This window comes from Pipistrellus hanaki (genome assembly GCF_964339955.1).
Source record: "Pipistrellus hanaki genome assembly, chromosome: 5".
NCBI classification, from domain to species: domain Eukaryota; kingdom Metazoa; phylum Chordata; class Mammalia; order Chiroptera; family Vespertilionidae; genus Pipistrellus; species Pipistrellus hanaki.
Window position 1 is genome coordinate 88,036,026 of NC_140507.1, and position 22,693 is coordinate 88,058,718.

A 22,693-nucleotide genomic window follows, 5' to 3' on the forward strand; every position below is an offset into this window, starting at 1 on the left:
GATCATAATAGCCTGGCTACTCAGTGTATATCAGAATATCTATCTATCTAGCTATGGGGAAACAGTAGGTATTCAGAGTGGTGCCAACACTCCTAGCATCTCTTATTTTGCAGCCATAGTATTAAGAAATGTCCATTTCTTTCCCCCTCAATGAGGTATTGCACTTTCCCCAAAGAGGCGTATTTGCCAGCAATCTCCACTCTAGTTGAGCCTTCCTCTTCTCAGCCTCCCCCTCTGGCCTCTGCTCGTGTGTGATGACGTTGACATTACTGGCCCAGAAATATCGGGTTTCCTCCATGGAATTTGTTGACAGGCAAAATCTTCGAGTAGACACTGGTTTTGAGGCTTGGGCGGGGTCCGGGGCTGGTTCACAGCAATGCGAACGGGCTCCCGCTGGAAAGAAGTGCAGGTTGATGTTTTGTTGGGTGCAGGCCTGGAAGCATCAGGCTGAGGGACACTGTGGGCCGGCTAGGGTTGGTCCAAGCTGGTTGGCCTGCATTGGCTGAAATAGGCCGAGGTGGTCTGGCAGGATCTGTCAAGGATGCAGGAGCTGGCAGATGAATTGACTGCAGTTGGTTGAGCGGGCAGAACCAGGCTGGGCAGGGTTAGCCCAGCAGGGCGGCGTGAACTAGGTGCTCTTTGTTAAAGGATTGGTGTGTGTCCATAGATGATGTCATGAAATCTATGTCAGATGCCCTGAAGTTCAGTAAGTGTAAACATCATCCCTTCTATTTCAGTCCCTGTTTCCACAGGAGGGTTATTGTCATCGGGTCAGAGGGTTTGTTTATCTACTTCCGTAGGAGTGGAAACACGGCCCTGTCTCATTTATTTGTTCCTTGTTCTTTCCTGTTGTTGATAATGACCTTGAGCTGTGGCTGGAACAGTTTTAACATAGTTCTACACGTTATGGATGTAAGTACATGTGTTCCTGTCAATCTCTAATTAGGAAGCGGCAAGTCCTAGAGTTTTATCACCGGATTCCCTTCCCAACACGGAACCACCAGAAGGAAAAGGAGCGAGTCTTTGCACGGGGAAGCATGTGGGGTGACTTTTATTTTTGTGTGAGATTCCGCACAGCCCTGTAACCTCTTACTTTTGGCAGGCCTGCGCTCAATCTGTGGACTGGTAGTCCCGGGCAACCAGAAGCCGAGACAAACAGAGGAAGTGTCACTGCTCACGTGTTTCCCAGCTGCCTCGTGCTGGTCCTGCACAGCCAGCTGCTGCCCCCCCCCCCCCCCCGCCCCTTTGCAGGCGGAGCTCGCAGTGCTGAGTCTGACCTGGCCCCATGTGGAGTCCCGTTAGGTTGTTCCCTGTTGCTCATTACTTTCCTGTGGTCCTTCTGTACTTGGTTCAGTCTGAACTTTTGATATGGCAGATTTATGTCCTTAAAACACAGGAAGTGAGGGTATGAGTCACCTCCTTCTCTCCCGTTGCACTCCCAGGCACACACACATGCACACATGCATATACACACATGCATATACATGTACACACATACTTGCACACACTCTCTCCAGCCAGCCTCCTAACCACTGAGCAACACTGGCCAGGTGGGCACTTCCTCTTAAGTGAATATACACAGTCTCTTTCTCTCTCTGTCCACCTGGGGCCCAGGGGCCTGGGCTCTCTACACGTCGGTCCTGCCTTGCCTACATCGTGTCCACCTAACAAGGTGGCCCCGGTAGGAGCCATCTTAAGGCTCCAGTGGACAAAGCTGGGAGAAGGCTGATGAGCGGGGTTAGAACTAAAATGTCGGATGTAGCCATTTAATCATGTTTCTGCTCTGTGGTCAGAAACTTCTTTGTATAGCTGTGGATCTGATGTCTCAGGGCTTATTCAGTCCCCTATTTGGCCTTGGAAGGTGGCTATTTATCTGAAACAGAGATAGCTTAGTCCAGTGGTCGGCAAACTGCGGCTCTCGAGCCACATGCAGCTCTTTGGCCCCTTGAGTGTGGCTCTTCCACAAAATACCATGTGCAGGCGCGCACGTACAGTGCGATTGAAACTTTGCAGCTCATGTGCAGAAGTCGGTTTTCGGCTCTCTAAAGAAATTTCAATCGTTGGACTGTTGATATTTGACTCTAGTGATTAATGAGTTTGCTGACCACTGGCCTAGTCCAGCGAAAGGGCTTTGTTTTTTGTTTCTTTTTTTTGTGTGTGTGTGTGTGTGCGCGCTAGCTTTTAAATACATTTTTATTGATTTCAGAGAGACATGAAACATCAATGATGAGAGAGAATCATTGATCGGCTGCCTCCTGCACCACACATCGAGCCCACAACCTGGTTATGGAATTGAACACAAGCCCAGACCTGGAATAGAACCGTGACCTCCTAGTTTATAGGTTGACGCTCAACCACTGAGCCATGCTGGCCAGGCAGGGCTTTGTTTTCTACTCCCTTAAATAGTAAGCAAATAAAATAAAAATAGCAGCAGTGGCTGGGGTGACATCCTGATGTGTTGCCGGGAGCAGCATGAAGTGGTGACACTTGGATGCAACGTGGTCATCTGTATTAAGAACCGTAGCTCATCCGGGAATCCCATTCTAGGATCCGCTCCGGAGAAATCCAGTTAAAACAGGGGGAAAGTTATTTGTGTGATGATGTTCTATAATATGTGGGTGTAATCACAGGGCATACTCACTTTTAATTGTGGCTTTTTTTGTTAAGACCACGTTATCTTAGGGTCTTCACAATTCAATTTTTATGAAAGATATTCTTAGGGAAATCTATTATAGCTTTCTTAAACACTACCACACCTCATTCTGTGTCTTTTTGCAACGCTTGAAGAAACTTCCCTGGGAATCAAATTCCTCTTCAGCAAAAAGATAGAGCAGTTTTTAGGGTCCCTGGGTGTGAACCTGACGCTAGCCACTGAACCACCTCTTCAGGTAGAGTCTGCCAGGCTTGCTTATATCAGTGAAGTGCATGCGCAGTTGGTACATCCCTGTGCACAGACAATTTAAGCACTCATGGTGGTTAACAGGCTCCTGTCATTGGAGGTGTGTGAACCCTCCTGAGGATGTCTATGCACATCCATCCTGAGTGCAGATCCAGGCCCTGCCTGGGAGGCTGATTTCATGTAAAGATGGTTCTGGTGAAGTGGGTCACGTCGGGCCCTTCCTCCCCATGCCCTCCCTCCCCATGCCCACCTTTGACTGGTGGGCCCCTTCCTGGGAAGATGGACCCCACACTGCTTACAGACAGGCTCTCTGCTCTTCCTGTCTCTCCACGGCTGTTGATGAGTCAAGGGGAGGGTTTCTTTCTGCTCGGTGTTTGGTTTGTCACTCTTAGGACTTACACATTATAAACGACCCTTCATCCCCACGCACAGACTTCATCAGCCTGGCCTTTGATCTTGCATGCAGCCGACCATGTGCAAGCTCCCCCGAGCCTCCAAGAAAAGCGTTTTATGAGCTGCTGACATGTTGACAAGCCCTGTATCTGGTGCCCCAAATTAACAGTCACTGACTCTCTATTCCCCCTCTGTCCACTGGGCTAACTCATTAGCTGCCCACTGAAGTGACCTGCGTATGTTTTTGAGGACAGAAAGGGGTTTCGGTGTGGAAGGTTGAGGTGCATCAGGAAGGTGGTGGTTAGGAAGAAAGGCTATCCACAAGGCAGGTTTGGTGCAGCTGCTGGCGAGTGCGTGCCCGACTTCAGCCAGTCCCGGGGCCCCGGTTTCCTCGCCTGTGACAGGAGCACTGCGAACCATCCTGTCTTCCTAGTTTAAGCAGCACATGAGAGCACATAGCCCTTCATGAATCCCTAAAAAGCTTTTCTGAGGAGAGGTTGCTATTGTTGTTATCAAATAGATGCAAACAGTGGTGTGAAATTATAATGTGGTTCAATCCACCTTTCCATTCTGGGTGGGTGGGTATATTTCCTAACAGGGGAGCTCTGGTTATGCTTGTATCGCATGGTGGAAATGGAAGGAAGAGCTGAAGATGGCTTTCCAAGGTCACCTTCAGGCCAGAAATAGCACTGGGTTCGAAGCCTTCTCTGCTCAGTCCCCACCTGTCCTTTCCCACCTCAGTCTCTGGCCCTGGCTTCTGGAACCCCAGAGTCTTCTGCCAGCAACCAATGGGGAACCTCGCTCTAGCAGGCCCAGGGAGTCGGGTGGGCAGGGGCGTGGACTGCAGGTTGGGCAGCCTCAGGTGCCCGGGCCCAGCTTCTGGACGGGCAGCTTCCTTCATGCGGCAGGAGCCACCCCTGACAGGCGCTGCGGCCTGTGGGTCCCCTGCTTCCAGCTGCTCTCACAGAGATCGAAGAGGGCTCCAGTCCCCAAACCCAGCAGCTGTGAGCGTTGAGCCCGAGATGCACTGAGGAGGAGCTCGGGAAGCGGAGAGGAATGGGGAAGAGGAGATTAGGGGGGAGGGAGAGGACATGGCTGGAGGAATGAGAGAAGGTGAGGCTAGAGCAGACAGAAAGGAGCCCCGGCTGGGCCAGCCATGGGAGGACTGGCTGTTCCCCGGTTCAGACCTGCAGCTCAGCACCCTTTGAGTAAATGTCAGAACTGTGAGTAGAAGCTAGTGAGGTTGGACAGAGCTCCAGGGGACACCAGAATGGAAAGGGGGGAGGGAGGAGTGTCAGGGAGAGAAGCCAGGGAGCACTCAGAGAGGTGGAGCGGACTTCAGAGGCTGTGTGGATGGGGGAGGCTGATGCAGCGGGGTCACCCCATGGCTGTGGAAGGCGGTCGGGGGTGTGGGGACAGGGATGGGATGAACCAGAAACACGTTGTGGAACAAGGTGGAGCCAAGGCTGCAGTTGGCCAAGAGGCAATGGGAGCCCTGGCCGGTTTTGCTCAGTGGATAGAGCCTTGGCCTTCGGACTGAAGGTTCTCAGGTTCGATTCTAGTCAAGGGCACATGCTTGGGTTGCAGGCTCAATTCCCAGTAGGGGGCGTGCAGGAGGCAGCTGATCAGTAATTTTCTCTCATCATTGATGTTTCTATCTCTCTCTCCCTCTCCCTTCCTCTCTGAAATCAATTATATATATATGGCAGTGGGAGGCAAGAAGTTGGGGCATCGCCAGCATTCAGCTCCTCCTAGACCAGTGGTTGGCAAACTGCGGCTCACAAGCCACATGTGGCTCTTTGGCCCCTTGAGTGTGGCTCTTCCACAAAATACCAGATGCAGGCGCACGCACACAGTGCGATTGAAGCTGCGTGGCCCATGCGCAGAAGTCGGTTTTCGGCTCTCAAAAGAAATTTCAATCATTGTACTGTTGATATTTGGCTCTGTTGACTGAAGAGTTTGCCGACCACTGGCCTAGACTTGGGAGGAGGGATAGGGTGGGAAGAGGTCAGAGCCCACGGATCAAGCAGAATCATTTCCCATGTTACCTTTTAATGTATTTCCCCCCAACTACACCTTAAATATTTTAAGGGCACGACTTTTATCTTTTACCTCTTTGTTCCCTCCCAAGCTGGCTGCTCAGCAGACCATCTAAGCGTTTGTTTGTTTGTTTGTTTGGTTTGTACAAACATTTAACTGGACCTGGCCTCAGCCCTCTTCCTGCCGTATTCCGGCTTAATGATTCCAGCAGCGACTGCCGGAGGCGGAACAGTTGCTTTCGGCTCCTCTTGGTTTACATGAATATATCGTTTGTCTTAAAAGCGAGATTACATTAGAGAACGTTTGGGAAGGAGAAATAAGCGATTGCTCAAGTGCCTCCAGGTTGGAGAAGTTAGAAGCACGTGCTGCTATGTCTGGACAATTAGGCTAATTGCAGTTTTCCTCTCTGTTTATTGAATTGTTGAACCACTTGCTGTAATTATAAACAGTAAAAGGGGAGAGGCTGCATTTCACCACTCAGCGCCCCTCCCCGCTCTCTGGAGCAGGTGGCAGGAGCAGGGGCTCTGCAGCCACAGCCCACCCCGCCCCAGCGGTGGCACCGGCTAAGGTCCCATTAGGGACCACCTCCCGCAGTGCCCCCAGTGCCTGCCATGGCCGAGGCCCGGGTGCTGGGACCGCACAGCTTCTGTCTGTCAGGCTCTCTGCCTGGTGTGCTTTAAGTGACTTAATCCCACATCCCTCAGCTGCTTCCACTGAAGACTGGGGCCAACCCTGGCTCTGACATCAGGGGCCGGGTCCAAAGGAGAAAGGAGATAAAACCATGGGTGATGCATGGAGAAGCACCAGACACATGGGACGTGTTCGATACACATTAATTATTTTAAGCATCATTCCCATCTTCCAAGTACACGAATTGCCTTTAGGTTAAAGTTGGCCACTCTTTCTTCAGCTAGTGTTACCTTGAGGCAGCAGGCCCCTCGCCAGCATTCAGGAGGATTGCCCCCCACCCCCAAATTGACTTCTAGAGAGCATGGAAGGGAGGGATGAGGAGAGAGAGAGACAGAGTCAGACATCTGTTGGTTGAGCAGGGCTGGGGCTTTAAAGCCAGCCTCGGTGAGTCTAGGAGGGATGGCTGTGCTCCAAGGGTTTCGCTCTTCCACAAAATACCATGTGCATGTGTGCACGTACAGTGCGATTGAAACTTTGTTGCCCATGGCCAGAAGTCGGTTTTCGGCCTGGGCGAATCTATTTTGAAGAAGTGGCGTTAGAACACTCAAGGGGCCAAAGAGCCGTGGTTTGCCGACCACTGATCTAGTCCAAAGCCACGCGATGAGTAAGGGGCAGAACTGGCCAGACACTCGCACATCTGAACCCACCCCTCCTGCAGGTTCTCTGCAGGTTCCCAGGGACAGGTGCTTCCTCTTCCTTTTCTGCCTTTTTTCCAGAATAAAACCCTGTTCTAACTGGCAGGCTGGGCTCCCCAGGGCTCTTATCTCGCACCAACAAAGCCCTTCCCTGTTGGATGGGTCACCGGCATTTTGCTGAATAGATGTCAGCGCGGGAGGGCCACGGATAAGCCAGCGGTGGTGTGTGCTGCCGCCTCCTTGATGGTTTGCCCTGAATCCAAATCTCTTCATTTATCTAAGATGAAAGGGGTGAGGCTGTTGGTAAGGGGGGACTACAGAATGAGGCAGTGATGGTCCTGGAATGGGAGACAGGACATGGGCGCTTCTGATGGGAGCGAGGGAGGTGCGTGTGCTGACTTAGAGGAGTTCCTAGAACAGCCCCTGGGTGTGACTGTGAGGCTTTGGAGCCTTGGAGGTGGGGGCCTAGTGGGAGGGCGTTCCCACCCCACCCCCCTTCTTTCTGCCCCACATGCTTAACCCCACGCCGACGTTCCCACAGAGCGTGGTTCCCACTCAGCCGCTGGAGTTCCGCAGTAGGGACGGTGGTGATGACTTGTTAGCATCTGTGTTTTAAATAAAAGGGCCCCTTGAGAGCTGACCAGATAGACCAACTGCTTTGCTGGCCTTTTAAAAACTTGGGGTCTTGTCGACCTCCTGGTTGTGATGTTGTCCTAAAGTCGGGCAGGATGTTACCCCTGGGGGACCCTGGATGCAGGGTCTGAGGATCTCACTGTATCATTTTCTACAACTGCATGTGTATCTACAGGTCCCTCAAAACAAAAGTTGTAAGAAGCAGGGCCCTTTACATGCCACAAATTCCAGGGAGCAGCCTGTTTGCTCCGTGTCTAACACCTTGCAATATCCAGTAAACAAAAAAATAGGATTCCAGGACCACTCAAGGCAGTAGAAAGGAATGAAATGCTGACACACGCTACAACATGGACAAACCTTGGAAACATGACGCTAAGTGAGGGGAGCCAGACACATCTTGCTTGTATGATTCCATTTGTATGAAATTTCCTGAACAGGCAAAGCCATGGAGTCAGAAAGCAAACCACAGGCTGCCTGCAGCCGGGACTGGCAGGGCCAGGCTGCTCATGGCCCGGGCTTCCTTTTTGGGTAATTCCCCTTTGGTGGATGACGCTCTACAAATAGACTGTGGTGCCGGTTGCACAACCCTGTGACTAGACGAAACACCACTGAATGGTTCCATGTTACTGGGTGAATTGTAGAGCGTGGGAATTATATCGCAACAAAGCTGTGAGGAATTTAGGGTCTTCTGACAGTTTAAAGAGAAGTGATAACAGTCCTTTGGAAATAGCTGGTGTCTTCCTGATGAAAGCACTTCTGGACACCGGTTGTCACGCCTGAATTCAGGCCGCTGTCCTGGGGCAGGTTGATGGCTCCCTCATAAACCAGACTCACGGGCTTGCTGCCGACACCACGGTGGCGTTTCCCATTGCTCACCCGGGGCATGAACACTGGCCGCCGTTTTGCCAGGTGCTTTTACTTCTTGCCGCCCTGTCTACCAGGTGGCTTCATGCCCCTGCTTTATACACTGAGTGGCCAGATTATTATGATCTCTGAACCCATAATAATCTGGCCACTCAGTGTATATCCTATATAATAAAAGGCTAATATGCAAATTGTCCCTTCGACCAGGAGTTCGACCACCAGGCAGGCTGGACCCCACCCATGCACGAATTCATGCACCGGACCTTATATACAATATATATATATATATATATCTCACACACACACACACACACACACACACACACTGAGTGGCCAGATTATTATGCATTCAGAGATCGTAGTAATCTGGCCACTCAGTGTATATGAAGAAATAGAGTTCCCAGAGACAATGTGTGCAGTAAGGGAGTGCTGCTGTAAGAATTCGAATTGAACTCGGGGCCCATTGAACCCAAGTCCGTGTTCTGTTCATTGCTGGGGGCAAGGTGGGGGGTGGGGGATGTGAGGCTGGGCTAGTGAGCTTTCCTTCATGTCTTAATGAGTGGGAGGAGTCAGCTGCAAGGCAGAAGCTGTGCTCATAGGGACAGATAGCCTAGAAGTCAACCAAGGGAAGGCAGTGGGGACCTTCTCCCTCCGGAAGTGAGCATGACCTTCTGCCCTGTCCCTGGGCCAGCTCTTCCCAGGAGAGCTTCTACGGAAGGAGGACTGTGGGAAAACATGTGGGAGCTTTTCGTGGACACATTTCTTGAGTGTCATGAGCTCCCGGAGGGAATGTGTTTACTTCCCTGAAGCCCTCAGCTTTGTCTGTCCTGAGTCTGTCCTGGGCTCACAACTGTGGGAGTGTTTGTGGACACGAAGAGGAGCCACAGTATGACAGCAGGGGACCACGCTGTGTGTGTAAGTGATAATGCCGTTGTGTGCAGTGAAACGGGCACAAGTGAATAGAGGTGCAGGAGAAGTAAATGGGAAATGACCTCCCCTTAGTGATGTTCAGGTGGTCAGAGGCAGACTTGTTAGCTCCCAGGGAGCTTATTAAAAACCAGAAGCCCAGTGCGGGAAGATTTGTACAAGAATGGGCCTTCCTTCCCCTGGCTGCCGGCATTGCCTTTGCTCAGGCCGGAGCGGCCTTTCCACCTTCCTATGCTGCCCCGAGGCCCGGAGCTGCTGGGGTGGTGCAGAACACGTGCATCCCACCCCGCCCCCAGCCACTTGGCACATGCATATGCAAATTAACTTGCCATCTTTGTTGGGTTAATTTGCATACACACGCATGATTGGCTGGGGGGCGCCATGAAGGTATGGTCAATTTGCATCTTTCTCTTTTATTAGTGAAAATGCAATTTCTCCAGTCCCAGTCTAGACCCACAGAACCTGAAACCCTGGGGTGATGTCCAGGGATCTGTGCTTTAATAAACTCTCAAGATAACTTTTCATATACCCTGGAGTTTTGAGGATTTTCTTACACACTCTTGGGGTTGAACAGGAAAATCCGGATGTGTTCCCAGGAGAGCACTTCCTTCTGTTTGACCTGGTCTTGCAAGGTTGGGGGGAACAGTCCTTCATTTGCTGAAAACATTTATTGAGCACTTACTGTATTCAGGCCGCCTTTATTGCCTGCTGTGATGGCATGTGGAACCTGGTGCAGGCAGTTAAATAGTAAATTATGGAAACGGATACAGAAATGCCTGCAAATGGGATGTGGCCGTGGGATGGTGACATTTAGCCCCACGGGGAGGAGGAGATGCCTGACTAAAGAGCAAGGGGAATGGATTTCCAGAGAGAGTACTGCTTGTGCAAAGGCCTGGAGTTTGGGAGGGGTTGGGCTGGTCAGGGGATGAAAAACAGCTGGGGTGGCCTGATGGTGGAGAGCCAGGAGCAGGTGGCAGAGAGAATGCAGGGGTGAGGGGTGGGGGTGGGAGATGAGCCAGGACTGGATGCACAGGGCCCAGGGGAGTTGCTTGAATGTGTCCTCTAAAGATGGTGGCCAGCTACTGAAGAATTTAATCAGGGAATGACAGGACCGGATTAAAGGATTAGGATCCTTCTGGTGCTTAGGAAGAGTGGTTTGGAGGAGGGCTAGAGATGAAGCCAGGGGTGTGGGGTGTGACTAGGGAGATTCTGTTCAAACTGCTCACTGCCCTCCTTCCCAAGCAGGGAAACACAAGGACAGATACTGGGGTTGTTTTGTCAGGGTTTCTAGATGGAATGATTGTATTAGAAGTACACACATCCTCATTGCTTCCATTAGACAACATTGTATTACAGTGCCAGCTATGTATGTACCCATTTAATTGCATATACTACTACTTATAAAAAGTAAATATTGTCAAAAGAAAATTCAGCTTAGATGCCCACATTTTTTTTTTTTTTAATAATTCTTTATCGTTGAAAGTATTACCTTTGTCCCCTTTTTCCTACCATTGACCCCCTCCAACCCGCCCAGGCTGCCCACATTTTTGAGACATACAGAGCCAAGCTCAGTTGATTCCAATTTAGCAGCATCTGCAAGATTTGATCCATTTCAGAAACCTGAGCTGACTAGCATTGCTTGGGCTGGCATTTTCTTAGCTGAGAATTGCTTAGCTGGGTCTAGAAAATGTGATATTTTATTTAGAAGAATGAATCATTGCTTAAGGGCTAAAGAGTCCTGGACTTTATTTTCTTGGCTGCACAAGTTTGATTTGACCTTGGACAAGTCATTTCATTTTGAAATTTAGTGTCTCTGTGTGGAAGACGAGTAATAACAGATCCTGTAAACTTCCTGTTGCCGTGTTAACTGGGTGGAAGCTCTCCAACCCCTAGGAGACACAACATGTGCAAGGGCCCCATGGCAGAAGGGAGCAGGCTGATATTTTAGGAAGTGAGAGCAGCATGGGAGGGGGTCGGTGCTCCCAAGGTGATGTGGTGGAGGCAGTCATGGGCCAGAGCACGCAGACATTGTTGGGGACTTTAGTCTTTATCTGAAGAGCAAGAGGAAGCCATTGGCAGATTTAAATAAGGGAGTGACTTAAGGTTGATACGCTGTCCCAATTAATCTTCACAGCAAATGTATATGGTACGCAGTACCCCTATTTTAAACCCGCACAGGTTAAGTAGCTTACCCAAAACCTCCGGTCCGCTTGACTCCAGAGAACTCTCTCTCTCCATATCAGCCGAGCTCAATAATAATATAACAATGGCCACAGTTCTAAAACACTTTGAACTCTTCTGATGAAAGCTCTCCCTTAATTTACAAAGTGGTATTATGCTGCAGAAATACGAGTGGTGATGAGAGAGTGGATATGCCGGGGATCTTTGAAAAGGCTCTGTCTGTGTGGCTGGGGTCCAGCAACTTCAAGTTCCTTGCTGTCTGGTGGGGGGCGTCTCACAAGCAGCTATTAACACAAGGAAGGGCTTGGCAGCTCGGGCTGGCCATTTGACACTGCCATTGTCCATAATGACTCATTGTCCTCGAAATGTGCCCAAGGTGTGTCCTTTCAGGGGCTTTGAGCTGGGAAATCAGATCTGGGCAGTTCATGCGTGGTTTCACTGGAGTGACCATGCCATGCCAAGTTTCTGCTTTCTCCCTCTTGGGTAGTCACCTGGTTTAAGTGGATTATTAGGAGCCGATTGTAGAGATCACCATCTCGACTTTGAAACCAAGAAGGCTTGTGCAGGGTTGAAATGGGAAAACAGCTGCTGGCCTGTGGCCCTGGAGGCTTTTGTTGATGATGACAAATACCTGTTCTCTTCTAGTTGACCATGTCGTGCCAGAGCCTGGGACAAGCCTGCTGGCTGCCTTCGACCAGTGGAGGGAATGGGCCGACAGCAAGTCCTGCTGCGACTACTCTCTGCACGTGGACATCACCGAATGGCACAAGGGCATCCAAGAGGAGATGGAGGCCCTGGTGAAGGATCACGGTAGGTTGTGTGGACCCAGCACCCTCAGGTCATGGGCTGGCACAGCCCTGTGGAGACAAGCTCCGTACTTAATAGATCCCTTTTGGGTCTCACCCCGGGCCTGTGGGAGACAGGGCTTCGGCTGCAGCTCATGCTGATTGGAGGTGGCCACACCCAGGGTAGCCAAAGAAGCTTTCACTGATATGAGAACCTGTGTCTTATTCTAGGGACCTGCTCTTAAGTAACAGCTGCTTGCAGCTTATTGGTTTGAGGGAACCATGTGCCCAAGCCAAGCTGGGGCGTAGAGGCTACGAGAGTGATGAGCCAGTGAGGATTCTGGGCAGTCGCAGGAGAGTGCCTGGGACCTGGGGTAGAGGACTTGAGCAGCTTCTTCCTGCAAACCTGGAAGAACCAGGACAGACTTGAGGGTGAGGAGATTGTGGGAAAACCTAAGGGGTCTGTTGATCCATAGGACTCTTTTGGGGAGTAGGATTCCAAGGACTGGGTTCTGAAAGATTTTCAGGGAGGCTGAAGGGATCTTGACTACTTCAAAATGCCCCTGGGAGCCTGTTATCCCCAGGAAACTTGGGGTTTTGAGTGGTATAACCAAATTATATCCTCTTGCAGGGAATCCCTTAAACTTGGCTATAGAGCTGGGTCACATGTAGACCTCATTGGATCTTAACTGTTGGGGAAGCAACTATTGCTTTCGAGTTCAGAGATTTCTAAGCTCAGAAGTCCCATGAGTTATGAATAAAATGGCAGGAGGGAAATTGCTAGATATAGATATCCTATCTAATAAAAGAGTAATATGCAAGTTGACCATTACTCCAATACACAAGATGGCTGCCCCCATGTGGACACAAGATGGCCACAATAAGATGGCCAGCAGGGGAAAGTATTTGGGAGGGACCATGCCTGCAAGAGAGGGCAGTTAGGGGTGACCAGGCCAGCAGAGGAGGGAATTTGGGGGCGACCGGGTCTACAGGGAAGGGCACTTGGGGGGGACCAGGCCTGCAGGGGAGGGCAGTTAGGGGTGACCAGGCCTGCAGGGGAGGGCAGTTAGGGGCAATAAGGCTGGCAGGGGAGCAGTTAAGCGAAAATTAGGCTGTCAGGGGACTGGTTAGGGGGTTATCCGGGTGGCAGGCAGAAGCGTTTAGGAGCAATCAGGAAAGCAAGCAGGCAAGCAGTTAGGAGCCAGCAGTCCTGGATTATGAGAGGGATGTCCGATTGCCCAAGTAAGATCGGGCCTAAACGGGCAGTCGGACATCCCTTGAGGGGTCCCAGATTGGAGAGGGTTGACGCTGGGCTAAGGGACACATGTATGAATTTTGTGCACTGGGCCTGTAGTAGTAGATATCCAGAGATATGGTAGAAGAAGCCCAAAATGGAAATCTAGAGTTTTGGATTTATTGCTTTGCTCTTCCACAAATTAGCTGTGTGACCTTGGGCAAATTCCTTAAGTTTTCTGAGTCTCAATAAAAAAAAGCACACCAACTCTCACAGGAGGGTATTGTACTAGATATCCTAAGATTCTTTCTACTATGAAGCCCAACAGAAAAGGAAGTAGCTTGATCTTTCTCACTTTTGAGAATGCCAAGATTTAACTTTTGATACTTAGAAATAAATCTAGTCGAACTCAACCAAGAGAGTTACCATAACAACTGTTGCCTGGCAACAGAGAAGGGCTGAGATGTCCTGAGGCTTGACCTTAGGCAGCTCACGGCACTGCCAGCAGCACCCTTGGGCTAAGCTCTAAGGCTATGAGGTTGTCATACAGTTGTTTACCATTTGGGCAGGAATATTTGTTCTCACACGAGGGAGGCGAGAACTCTCAAATTACCAGGATGAGAACTGCAACATATGCTTGTCACACTCAAGGACCTTTTTCTTAAAAGTCAGCATGGAGGGCAGTCTGTTCACCACAGAAAAGACTCATTACAGATCTTCATCAATAAGGTCTTCTATTTCATTGCCTTATTAAAGTCACAACAGTTGGGGAAAACTTTTTAACTTTTAATTGCAGTACAATACAGCATAACAAAATTTACCACCTTAATCACTGTAAGTGTACTGTTTGGTGGCATTAAGTACATTCACATTGTTGAACAACTATCCCCACCATGCTCCTCTGGAACTTTTCACCTTTCCAAACAGAAACTCTGTCCTCATTAAACAATAATTCCCCATTCTCCCTCCCCCCAGCCCTTGGCAACCCCATTCTCTGCCATTCCACTTTCTGTCTCTATGAAAGTGACATGTAAGTGGAATCCTGCAGTATTTGTCTTTTTTGTGACTGGCTTTTTTCACGGAGCATAATATCCTCAGGGTTGAGCCGTGTTGTGGCAAGTGTCAGAATGTTACCAGAAAGGGGACCAGCCCGGACTGGGTCTGCCTCGGGCACTGGTAGTGTGTGGGTTCTTGACTTCATGCAAAAAAGATTTCACAACTGGACTCCAGGTGACTGTGGGAGTATGTGTATTAAATCTGGGGACAGAGAACAAGGAAAGGTTTAGAGTAGAAGAAGCAACAGGAGGGAACCTGTGTGGGGCTGCTTTGATTCCCTAAAAATGTTACAGGAAAGAAATGAGCTGGGGTGGGCTGCAGTCAGCTCACTGCAAAGCCAGAGGAAAGGGGACAGGCTCAGGGGGTTAACCTGGGATGAGCTGCTCCTGCCCATTGCTCCCCTGGTCGCAAATCTCTTGGGGACTCTTAGAGTTTAGGAGATGCACATGGGTAGGGGAGGTGGATGAGGAAGGTACTCCCAGAGGGTGGGCTGGCTCCTTTGTTTTGAAGGTTTAGGGCAGATGTTAGGGGAAGATCTCAATAGAATATTCTTCAGCTTTTCCAGGTGGTCAGGTCGTCAGGGTCGTGGTCTCCACTGATTGGCCAGTGCCAGGACATGGCTCATTCATTAGTCATTGCAGCTGGCCCTGATGTCACCCACCTGGTTTTGCTGCTTTCCTGGGCCTGGAGCTCAAGTACAACCAAGACCCAAGTGTTATCTTTAGGAAGTGACCTTCTGTATCCGCCGTGAATTGCTCGGCTGTCTGTCAGTGTCCCCACTTTACTTGCCAAGGAGTTTTCCTAGCTTCTTGCTATCCTGCTTGAGCCTGAGTGAAATGCCACTAGATGACTGTGCAACATTGTGTTTGTCCGTTCCTCTGTCCGTGCACACTTGGATTGCTTCCACTCTTCGGTATTGGAATGCTGCTGCTGTGTGTATTTGTGTGGGTGTACACATAACAGCAACTTTTAATTTTTATGTAGTTTTAAGCTTAGAGGAAAATTGTAAGAATACTAAAAAAAGCTTTCCCACTTTATTCCCAGATTCACCAGTTGTTTATACTGTACCTCATTTGCTTTATCATTCTCTCTGCGTCTCCACCTGTCTCTCTTTCTCTCTGAATGGGGTGGGGAGGTAGGGGAGTGGGGGGTGAGGAGGTGGAGGGAGGGGACAAAAGTAGGTTTCTGGTTGTGAGTACAGGATACACAGAGTTAATAAGCTATTGGAAGAATGTAATAACCATATCCTGTACGTCTTTTTCCATACCATCAACTGTAAACCTACTTTTTGCCTCTACTGTGTATAATACACATACACATAATATTTTAATGGTTTTATACCCTTCCAGATTGTTTGGACGGCCACTTACAGCCATGCATTTTGTCTATTTTGTCTGTCCTCCAGGGGTAAATTCCTTCCTCGTGTACATGGCTTTCAAAGATCGCTTCCAGCTGACGGATTCCCAGGTAAGAGGAGTGGCTTTTCTGAGCCGTTCCTTGGCATTGGGCACACGGGGCCAAGGCTGTTGTCTTGAGAGCGGCCTCGAGTGTATGCACATCCCTTAGCTTCAGGGGCAATGGCTGGTGGGTCAAGTTCTGGCTCTGACTCCACCTTTAGGGAGGATGTGAGCCAGGACTGGGGTTGTACCCGGCTCTGCAGTCAGCACGCCATCCGACCGCGTGGCTGAGGGGTGTGCGCAGAGCCTGGGGTCTCCTCTGAGCTCTTACTCTCTGTTCACATCCTGTTCGGTTACTCTGCCTCTGCTGATGACTGGAGCGTCCGCTCTGCCACACTCGGCCAGAAGCGTTGCCCTCCGGATCCGTAAAAACACCAGCTTGTAGAAGCCCCGAGGAGATGGGGGCCACTTCTGGCCCCTGTGGCCGTTGGGGTCAGGGTTGTGCTGGTGAACAGGAAGCTGGAGGTCCCCGTCTCTGACCCCAACTCCCTCCCCCCCAGATCTACGAAGTACTGAGCGTGATCCGGGACATCGGTGCCATCGCCCAAGTCCACGCAGAGAACGGCGACATCATCGCAGAGGTACTGCGCCTTCCTGTCCGTCGCTGCTTTCTGCAGGAGCCGCTGGGCGGGGGGCAGGCTTGGGAAGCAATGGCTTCTGTCGCTCAGCCCCGGGAGGGAAAGCAGGGGGCCTGATGGAGCCATCTGGGTGCTGTGTGGCCTCGCTGCAGCGTGGGCTGCAGGCGCTCTTGGTGCATTCCGTGGGACACACAGCCTGCTCCCTTTCCGGAGACGGGGAGTCTCTCCGTGCTGGGTGCAGCTGTCTGTGTGGGGTGGCTGTGGAGCCCCACGGGCAGACATTTTACCAGCATCCCAGGGAGCAGCTGCATGCGTTTGGGAGGCTGTGACTGGCCTGTGAGAGCTCAGGCGGGACTGGGAGTCGGGCAGTGAGCCTTTCTCTCTGAGGGCCAGGGGGTCCGCAGCACCATTTTTACGTCTTGCCTGAGTAACTTACTACCCAGGTCCCTCGCAGTCAGAGCCACCTGCGGCCCCACACAGAGTCACGCACATGCACGTGTACACACACAGCCTCTGACGGCCTGGCTTTCTTTAAACGTCGCAGGAGCAGCAGCGGATCCTGGACCTGGGCATCACGGGCCCCGAGGGACACGTGCTGAGCCGGCCTGAGGAGGTGAGCACCTGCCGATGCAGCGAAGGCCCTGCAGGCCCCTGGGCTGCCAGGGCTGCACACCCTCCTGCGCGCAGAGCTGGGGCTCCTGAGGCTGTTTGGGTCGTCCGAGGTCACAGGTTACCCTCCTGTGTCTGCTCAGGCAGAGTGCAGGGGGAGACGGGGTGGAGGATAAAGCAGTGTGGCTTGCTTAGCCTGAACACTCCTCTCTCCATCTCGGATTCTCAGCCCTTTCTTGGGGGACACCAACAGCTTTCCATCAGCGTCCTGCAATCTGGGTTTCGTGGTTCAGATCTTGGGGCTTCCAGGATCTCTCTTACCAGTCACCGAGCATTAGTGACGGGGATTATCTAAAAGCATAAGAGAACTGTGTGTTTTCCCGTGGTAGGTCTGCCCAGGGTGACCAGCAGGGTTTGGCAGAGCCAATTTTTGGAAGTAGGGGAGGGAAATGAGGAGCAGGGGCCCTGCAGGCACCGAGGCTGAGAACTGCGGACTTGGATGGTGAGGCTGTAAGTTACCGGGGGCGGGGGGCCCACATTGTACGTGATGGAGAATCGCTTTCTCTAAAGCAGAACGTGTGCTAACCGGCTTGGCTCAGTGGATAAAGCATCGGCCTGTGGATTGAAGGGTCCCAGGTTCAATTCCGGTCAAGGACATGTACCTTGGTTGCGGGCACATCCCCGGTAGGGGGTGTGCAGGAGGCAGCTGATCGATGTTTCTCTCTCGTCGATGTTTCTAGCTCTCTCTCCCTTTCCCTTCCTCTCTGTAAAAAAAATCAGTAAAGTAGAACGTGTGGCCTTTCAGCGCTTCTCAGGCGTTGGTTGAGGAGCTGTGCCCTCTGTCCCGCTGACTGTGCAGGTGACAGGAGAGCAAACACTGTTCTCCCTGTTCCACGAGGCTGTTCTGTGGGCCCTGCGCTCCTTTCAATTGAGAGTCTTGGTGGGGCTTGCTTCCCCTTCTCTCTGCTGTCTGCTCTGCACCCCCAGATCCCTGCAAACTCCAAATTAGAACGCAGAGCCCGCCCTGGGCTCGCTGGATACGCCGAAGGTACCAGGGGAACACCATTCCGGTTGGCATTTTGACCACAAAAATCAAGGCCATTGTCCCAAGAGACTTCTCTTGTAGCAGTTGCTGCTTTGAGTGTTTCGGAATCCACAGCAGTGGGTCATGGAGGCTTTTCTGGGGGCTGGCAGAGTGGTCCATCATGGGGAGCTCTTGGCTCCTTGGGGCGACCTCTCATCTCCCGAGGGGCTGCTGTTGGGGACGTTCTCTTCCGCCTGCTTTTCCCAGCGGCTCAGAGGCCCTGCCCTCTGCCAGGCACAGGGCTCGTGCTCCCTTAGGACAGCTGCCAGCACATCCCACGCCTTCTCCCTCCGCTGCTGGTGGCAATTTTCAGCTTGTCACCAGCCAGGGGTCTGTTGTGTATTAAGCCCTACATGAGCGATAAAATGTGGAACCGTTCTGGGGGCCTTGACCCTCATTCGCAGTCCAGCTGCCATCTCTAGGACATAGCGGTGCAGAGCCTGCAAGAATGCAGCTCTGCGACATGCGCTGGGCTGTGCGGAGCGGTCCCCGCCTCTGCTGCTCTCCCCGCACCCCGGGGGCTGCCAGCGTGGCTGGCCGTTTGCAGCAGAGAAGATTGGAAGGGAGACGCAGGGACTGCAGAAATCTAGAAAGCACCTTTCCATCAAAGGTCCCAGCACAAAGTAGACTGCAGCCCCATGGGGGCAGCAAGGTGGAGGAGAGCGTGACCCCTGTGAAAGGGGGGAGAGGGAAAGACTGGCTCGGAAGTGAGGGTGACGAAGAATTGTTTACTGAAAGGAACTTTCTAATGGCCTTGAGGGTTACATAGATGCTGGGGACTGAGCCATGAAGGGCATGCTGGCACTGACCTGTGTGTCCTGGGGCTGCTGGTGTGTGTGTTAACCCTGTTGTGTGTGCTGACACTGTGTGTCCTGGGACTGGTGTGTGTATTAACACTGCTGTGTGTACTGACACTTTGTGTTCCTAAATAGTTTGCTTTTCTCTCTGGACCTTGGGATGTTGCATTTTTAAATTTCACTTTATTAATCCTCACCAGAGAATATCTTCCCCATTAATTTTTGTTTTAAGAGAGAGTGGATGGAAGGGAGGAGGAGGAGAGAGAGAAACAGCAATTGGTTACCTCTCCCATGTGCCCTGACCAGAGCGGGGGATCGAACCTGCAACCCAGGTACATGTCCCTGACCGGGAATCAAACCCGAGACCCTCTAATGTGCAGTTGATGCTCTAACCACTGAGTAATGCCAGCCAGGGAGGCATGCTCATTTTCAAAGTCAGAAAGCAGGGCTAGTGACCCCCCCACATTCTGAGAGCTCTATGGTGAGGCAAATGGTAGTTTTTATTTCTAATTCTAACACTATTTTCGTAATGTTTTAAAGCAGCAGTATTTAAAGCAGAGCTCGTGTGTGTGTGTGTGTGTGTGTGTGTGTGTGTGTGTGTGAGAGAGAGAGAGAGAGAGAGAGAGAGAGAGAGAGAATTATGCTGCCTGTCAGGCACACACCCATACACATAGAAGGAGAAATGTGGATTTTTTCGTGGCTCTGGGTGCAGCCTGGAGAGTTGTGTAAATGACCTTCTCTCTCCACGAGCTAATCTTGTCGTTTGGCCTCTGCCCTCATTCCAGGCCTGGGCGAGGGTGGGGGAAGTGGGGTCAGAACCTCTCAGCCGATGAGCGAATCCCGACAGGACCCTGGGACCCGGATTCTCCGAACCAAAGCCCGTCTTCCTGGAAGCCGGTCCTTTTGGGTAGGGCCCCGATAGAACTGGCACTTTTGCTCCATTTACTCCCTAATTAGGATGATTACTCATCCCAGTGCACTCGGGGCAGCCCAGTCCCCACCCATTGCTCCCTGCCGGTATGAATGGTGCCTCTGTGCGCTTTCAAAGTGTCTGGGTTGGGACAGAGAATTGGGAAGTCACTGGCATCCCTGGGAAGCGATGAGGATTCTGGTGGAGTCCTTTTCACTCTGCAGACTTTTTTTTAATATGCATTTTTAATGATTTCAGAGAGGAAGGGAGAGGGAGAGAGAGAGAGAGAGAGAAACATCAATGATGAAAGAGAATCATTGACCGGCTACCTCCTGCACACACACCCTTGCCCCTCCTCGCACTAGGAATGGAGCCTGCGGGGGACCTGGGCATGTGACCAGGAATCGAACCGCGACCTCCTGGTTCATAGGTCGGCGTTCAACCACTGAGCCACACCATCTGGGCTAATCTGCAGACTTGTGAGGAGGCCACAGAGATGGAAGACGTCTGCCCTGTGTGCTGCCTGGGCCAGAGGCAGTTTGGTTGTAACTGGAGCCCAGGAGAAAGAGGGAGCTGATCAGTTAGCTATTCCAGGAATTAAAAATATTTGGATGTTTAATGAGCTTTTTCAAGAGCCATTTGGTTTGCCTTCAGATTTCTAGACATCTCTCTTCACATATTTGATGCCTGAAAGGCCAAATGGGAGTGTTGTCTTAGGATATTAAATTAGATCGCCAGTTAATGCAATTATAGAACGTCAGCTCTTGGCTAAACTCCTGTGGATGACTTTAGCTCAGATGACTCAGTTAGGAGTCCAGTCATTTCTTGTGAAGAGACTCACAGCTCTTCATGGAACAGCCTCGCTTTAACCACGAACGTAGGGTGAAGCAGTTTATTTGTCCAGGAAGCATTTCCAAGCACTTGCTGTGTACCGGGCGTTACATTGGGAACCGCCAAGCATGGGCACTGGAGGCGTCAGAAAGCTGAGGAACGCCCAGCGCCCTGCCTCACAGAGATAAAGCCACAGCCTTTCCCCAGGTCTGGGAGGGAGGAAAAGGCGTTCTGACATCGTTGTGTCACAGCTCTACTCAAACGCATGGCTGATTCCTCCGGAGGATATCATTTGTTCTAAGGGGTCTTATCTGCGCAGGTAGTTAGCAGTCATCACCTGGGAGTCTTTGAATTTTCATCCATGGAAGCATCGGTTTTAAGCATCCCGTTATTAATTAGAGCAGCTCTTTCCCTTCTTGTGCTGGAGGTCGTACCAGCCTGTGGCTGGCCACGGCCACGCTCCACACACAGAGGCATTGGGGTTTGCACAGATGCTGCCTGCTCCCCCTCTTCTCCCCCCACCACCGGGGCCCTGTGAGGCCGCATTGTCCCTGGGTCGGTGCCGGCTTCCTCTGTGAGCCTCGTGCAGAAGCCCAACACGAATGATCACTTCGGTGAGGGTCTTGGCTCAAGACCGTGCAGCCGGAATGAAGTACTAACACTAGAGCAGTATTTCTGTGCTTGGAGGTCCTCAGATGGCAGCAAGCATAAAAACCACCTTGCGCCTCACTGCCAAGGGGTGCTGGTCCTGTGGGCGTGGGCGAGGCCCGAAAATCTGCGAATCTTCCTGGCTGCTGCTGGCTTTGCAGCCTGCCAGCCCCACTCAGATCCCTCAGCAGGGCCGGGAAGGAATGGCTGTCACTCCACTCAATACGGAGTGACACCGGGCAGATCCCATGTGGCGTGCCCCTCAGGGTAGAGTCTTGCAGACGCGGTGGTCACCCAGGCATCGTGGCCTTTGTTTGCAGGGTGGAGGGTGCTGACGGGCTCCTGAAGTGGGGACAGGTCTCACGTTCAGACGCTTCTCTGCAGGTCGAGGCCGAAGCCGTGAACCGCTCCATTACCATCGCCAACCAGACCAACTGCCCCCTGTACATCACCAAAGTGATGAGCAAGAGCGCGGCCGAGGTCATCGCCCAGGCCCGGAAGAAGGGTAGGTGCCGCCGGCTGCCCGGCTGCAGGCCGGCGTGGCAGCGAGCAGGGCTCCTTTTCCAGACCCTCATGCCAAGCGGTCCGCTTTCACCGCGTTCGGCATTAACCTAATTACGGCCGAGCAAGGCGGGAGCTCCGGTTTCTCCCCTGCTCCTCTGTGCGGCCTTCGGTATCTATCTGAAGCCGAGCGCCGCACTGGTGGGTGGGCAGGCCCGTTCCCCCTGCCTCGCCCTCCTCTGGAGAGGTCGGGTTAATTCGATGCAGTCTACATAAAGTAGGCACGTACACAGGTGATGTCAGTTTCCATCTGCAGCCACAGCCCCCTTCTGGGCATCTTTCCATTGCAGAATGCATTTCCCCCAGTGGCTGGTGGTGATGTCACTGGGTGAGAGCCTGCCTGGGGGTGTGGGGCGGGGGTGTTGCCCAGCCCTCCTGGTGCTCAAGTCCCTCCCTGTACCCTGTGCTGGTATAGTCTGGGTGGAGACTGGGAGTCCATGGAGAAAGCTCTTGGAAACTAATTTACTAAGTGCAGCTTCCAGAGGCTGTTCCGTGGGCGCCTCATCCATTATGGATGCAGCCGAGCCCGGCGGTAACCTGCCCCTGGCAGCGAGTTTGGATTCTCGCACCGCGTGTTCCTGGCCTGGGAGGGTGGCTTCCCACACGAGCCTGATCGCACCCAGTGGACGCAGGTGGCTCTTGGCCTGATGTGAACATGACCATCATAAGAGGGTCCTCCCTCCCTTCCTCCCTCCCTCCCTTCCTCCCTTCCTTCCTTATTTCTTCCCTCCCTCCCTCCCCCCCTCCTTCCTTCCCTCCTTCCTTCCTTCCTTCCTTCCTTCTTTTCTTCCTTCCTTCCTTCCTTCCATCCTTCCTTCCTTCCTTCCTTCCTTCCTTCTTCCCATCTTCCATTATGTTCCCGCCCTTTTGCCTCTCTGGAT

At 51.9% G+C, this 22,693-nt stretch overlaps 1 protein-coding gene across 2 annotated transcripts in view; it reads left to right on the forward strand.

Annotated features, from left to right (window-relative positions):
• DPYSL2 (dihydropyrimidinase like 2) overlaps nt 1-22,693 on the forward strand; it is a 113,938-nt gene that overhangs the window by 69,615 nt on the left and 21,630 nt on the right. For both annotated transcript variants that reach the window (XM_084884812.1, XM_084884813.1), the window contains exons 4-8: nt 11,908-12,072; nt 15,743-15,804; nt 16,295-16,375; nt 16,917-16,985; nt 21,636-21,756. In XM_084884812.1, the coding sequence (XP_084740938.1) occupies nt 11,908-12,072; nt 15,743-15,804; nt 16,295-16,375; nt 16,917-16,985; nt 21,636-21,756 (498 nt within the window). The remainder of the gene's footprint in view (nt 1-11,907; nt 12,073-15,742; nt 15,805-16,294; nt 16,376-16,916; nt 16,986-21,635; nt 21,757-22,693) is intronic.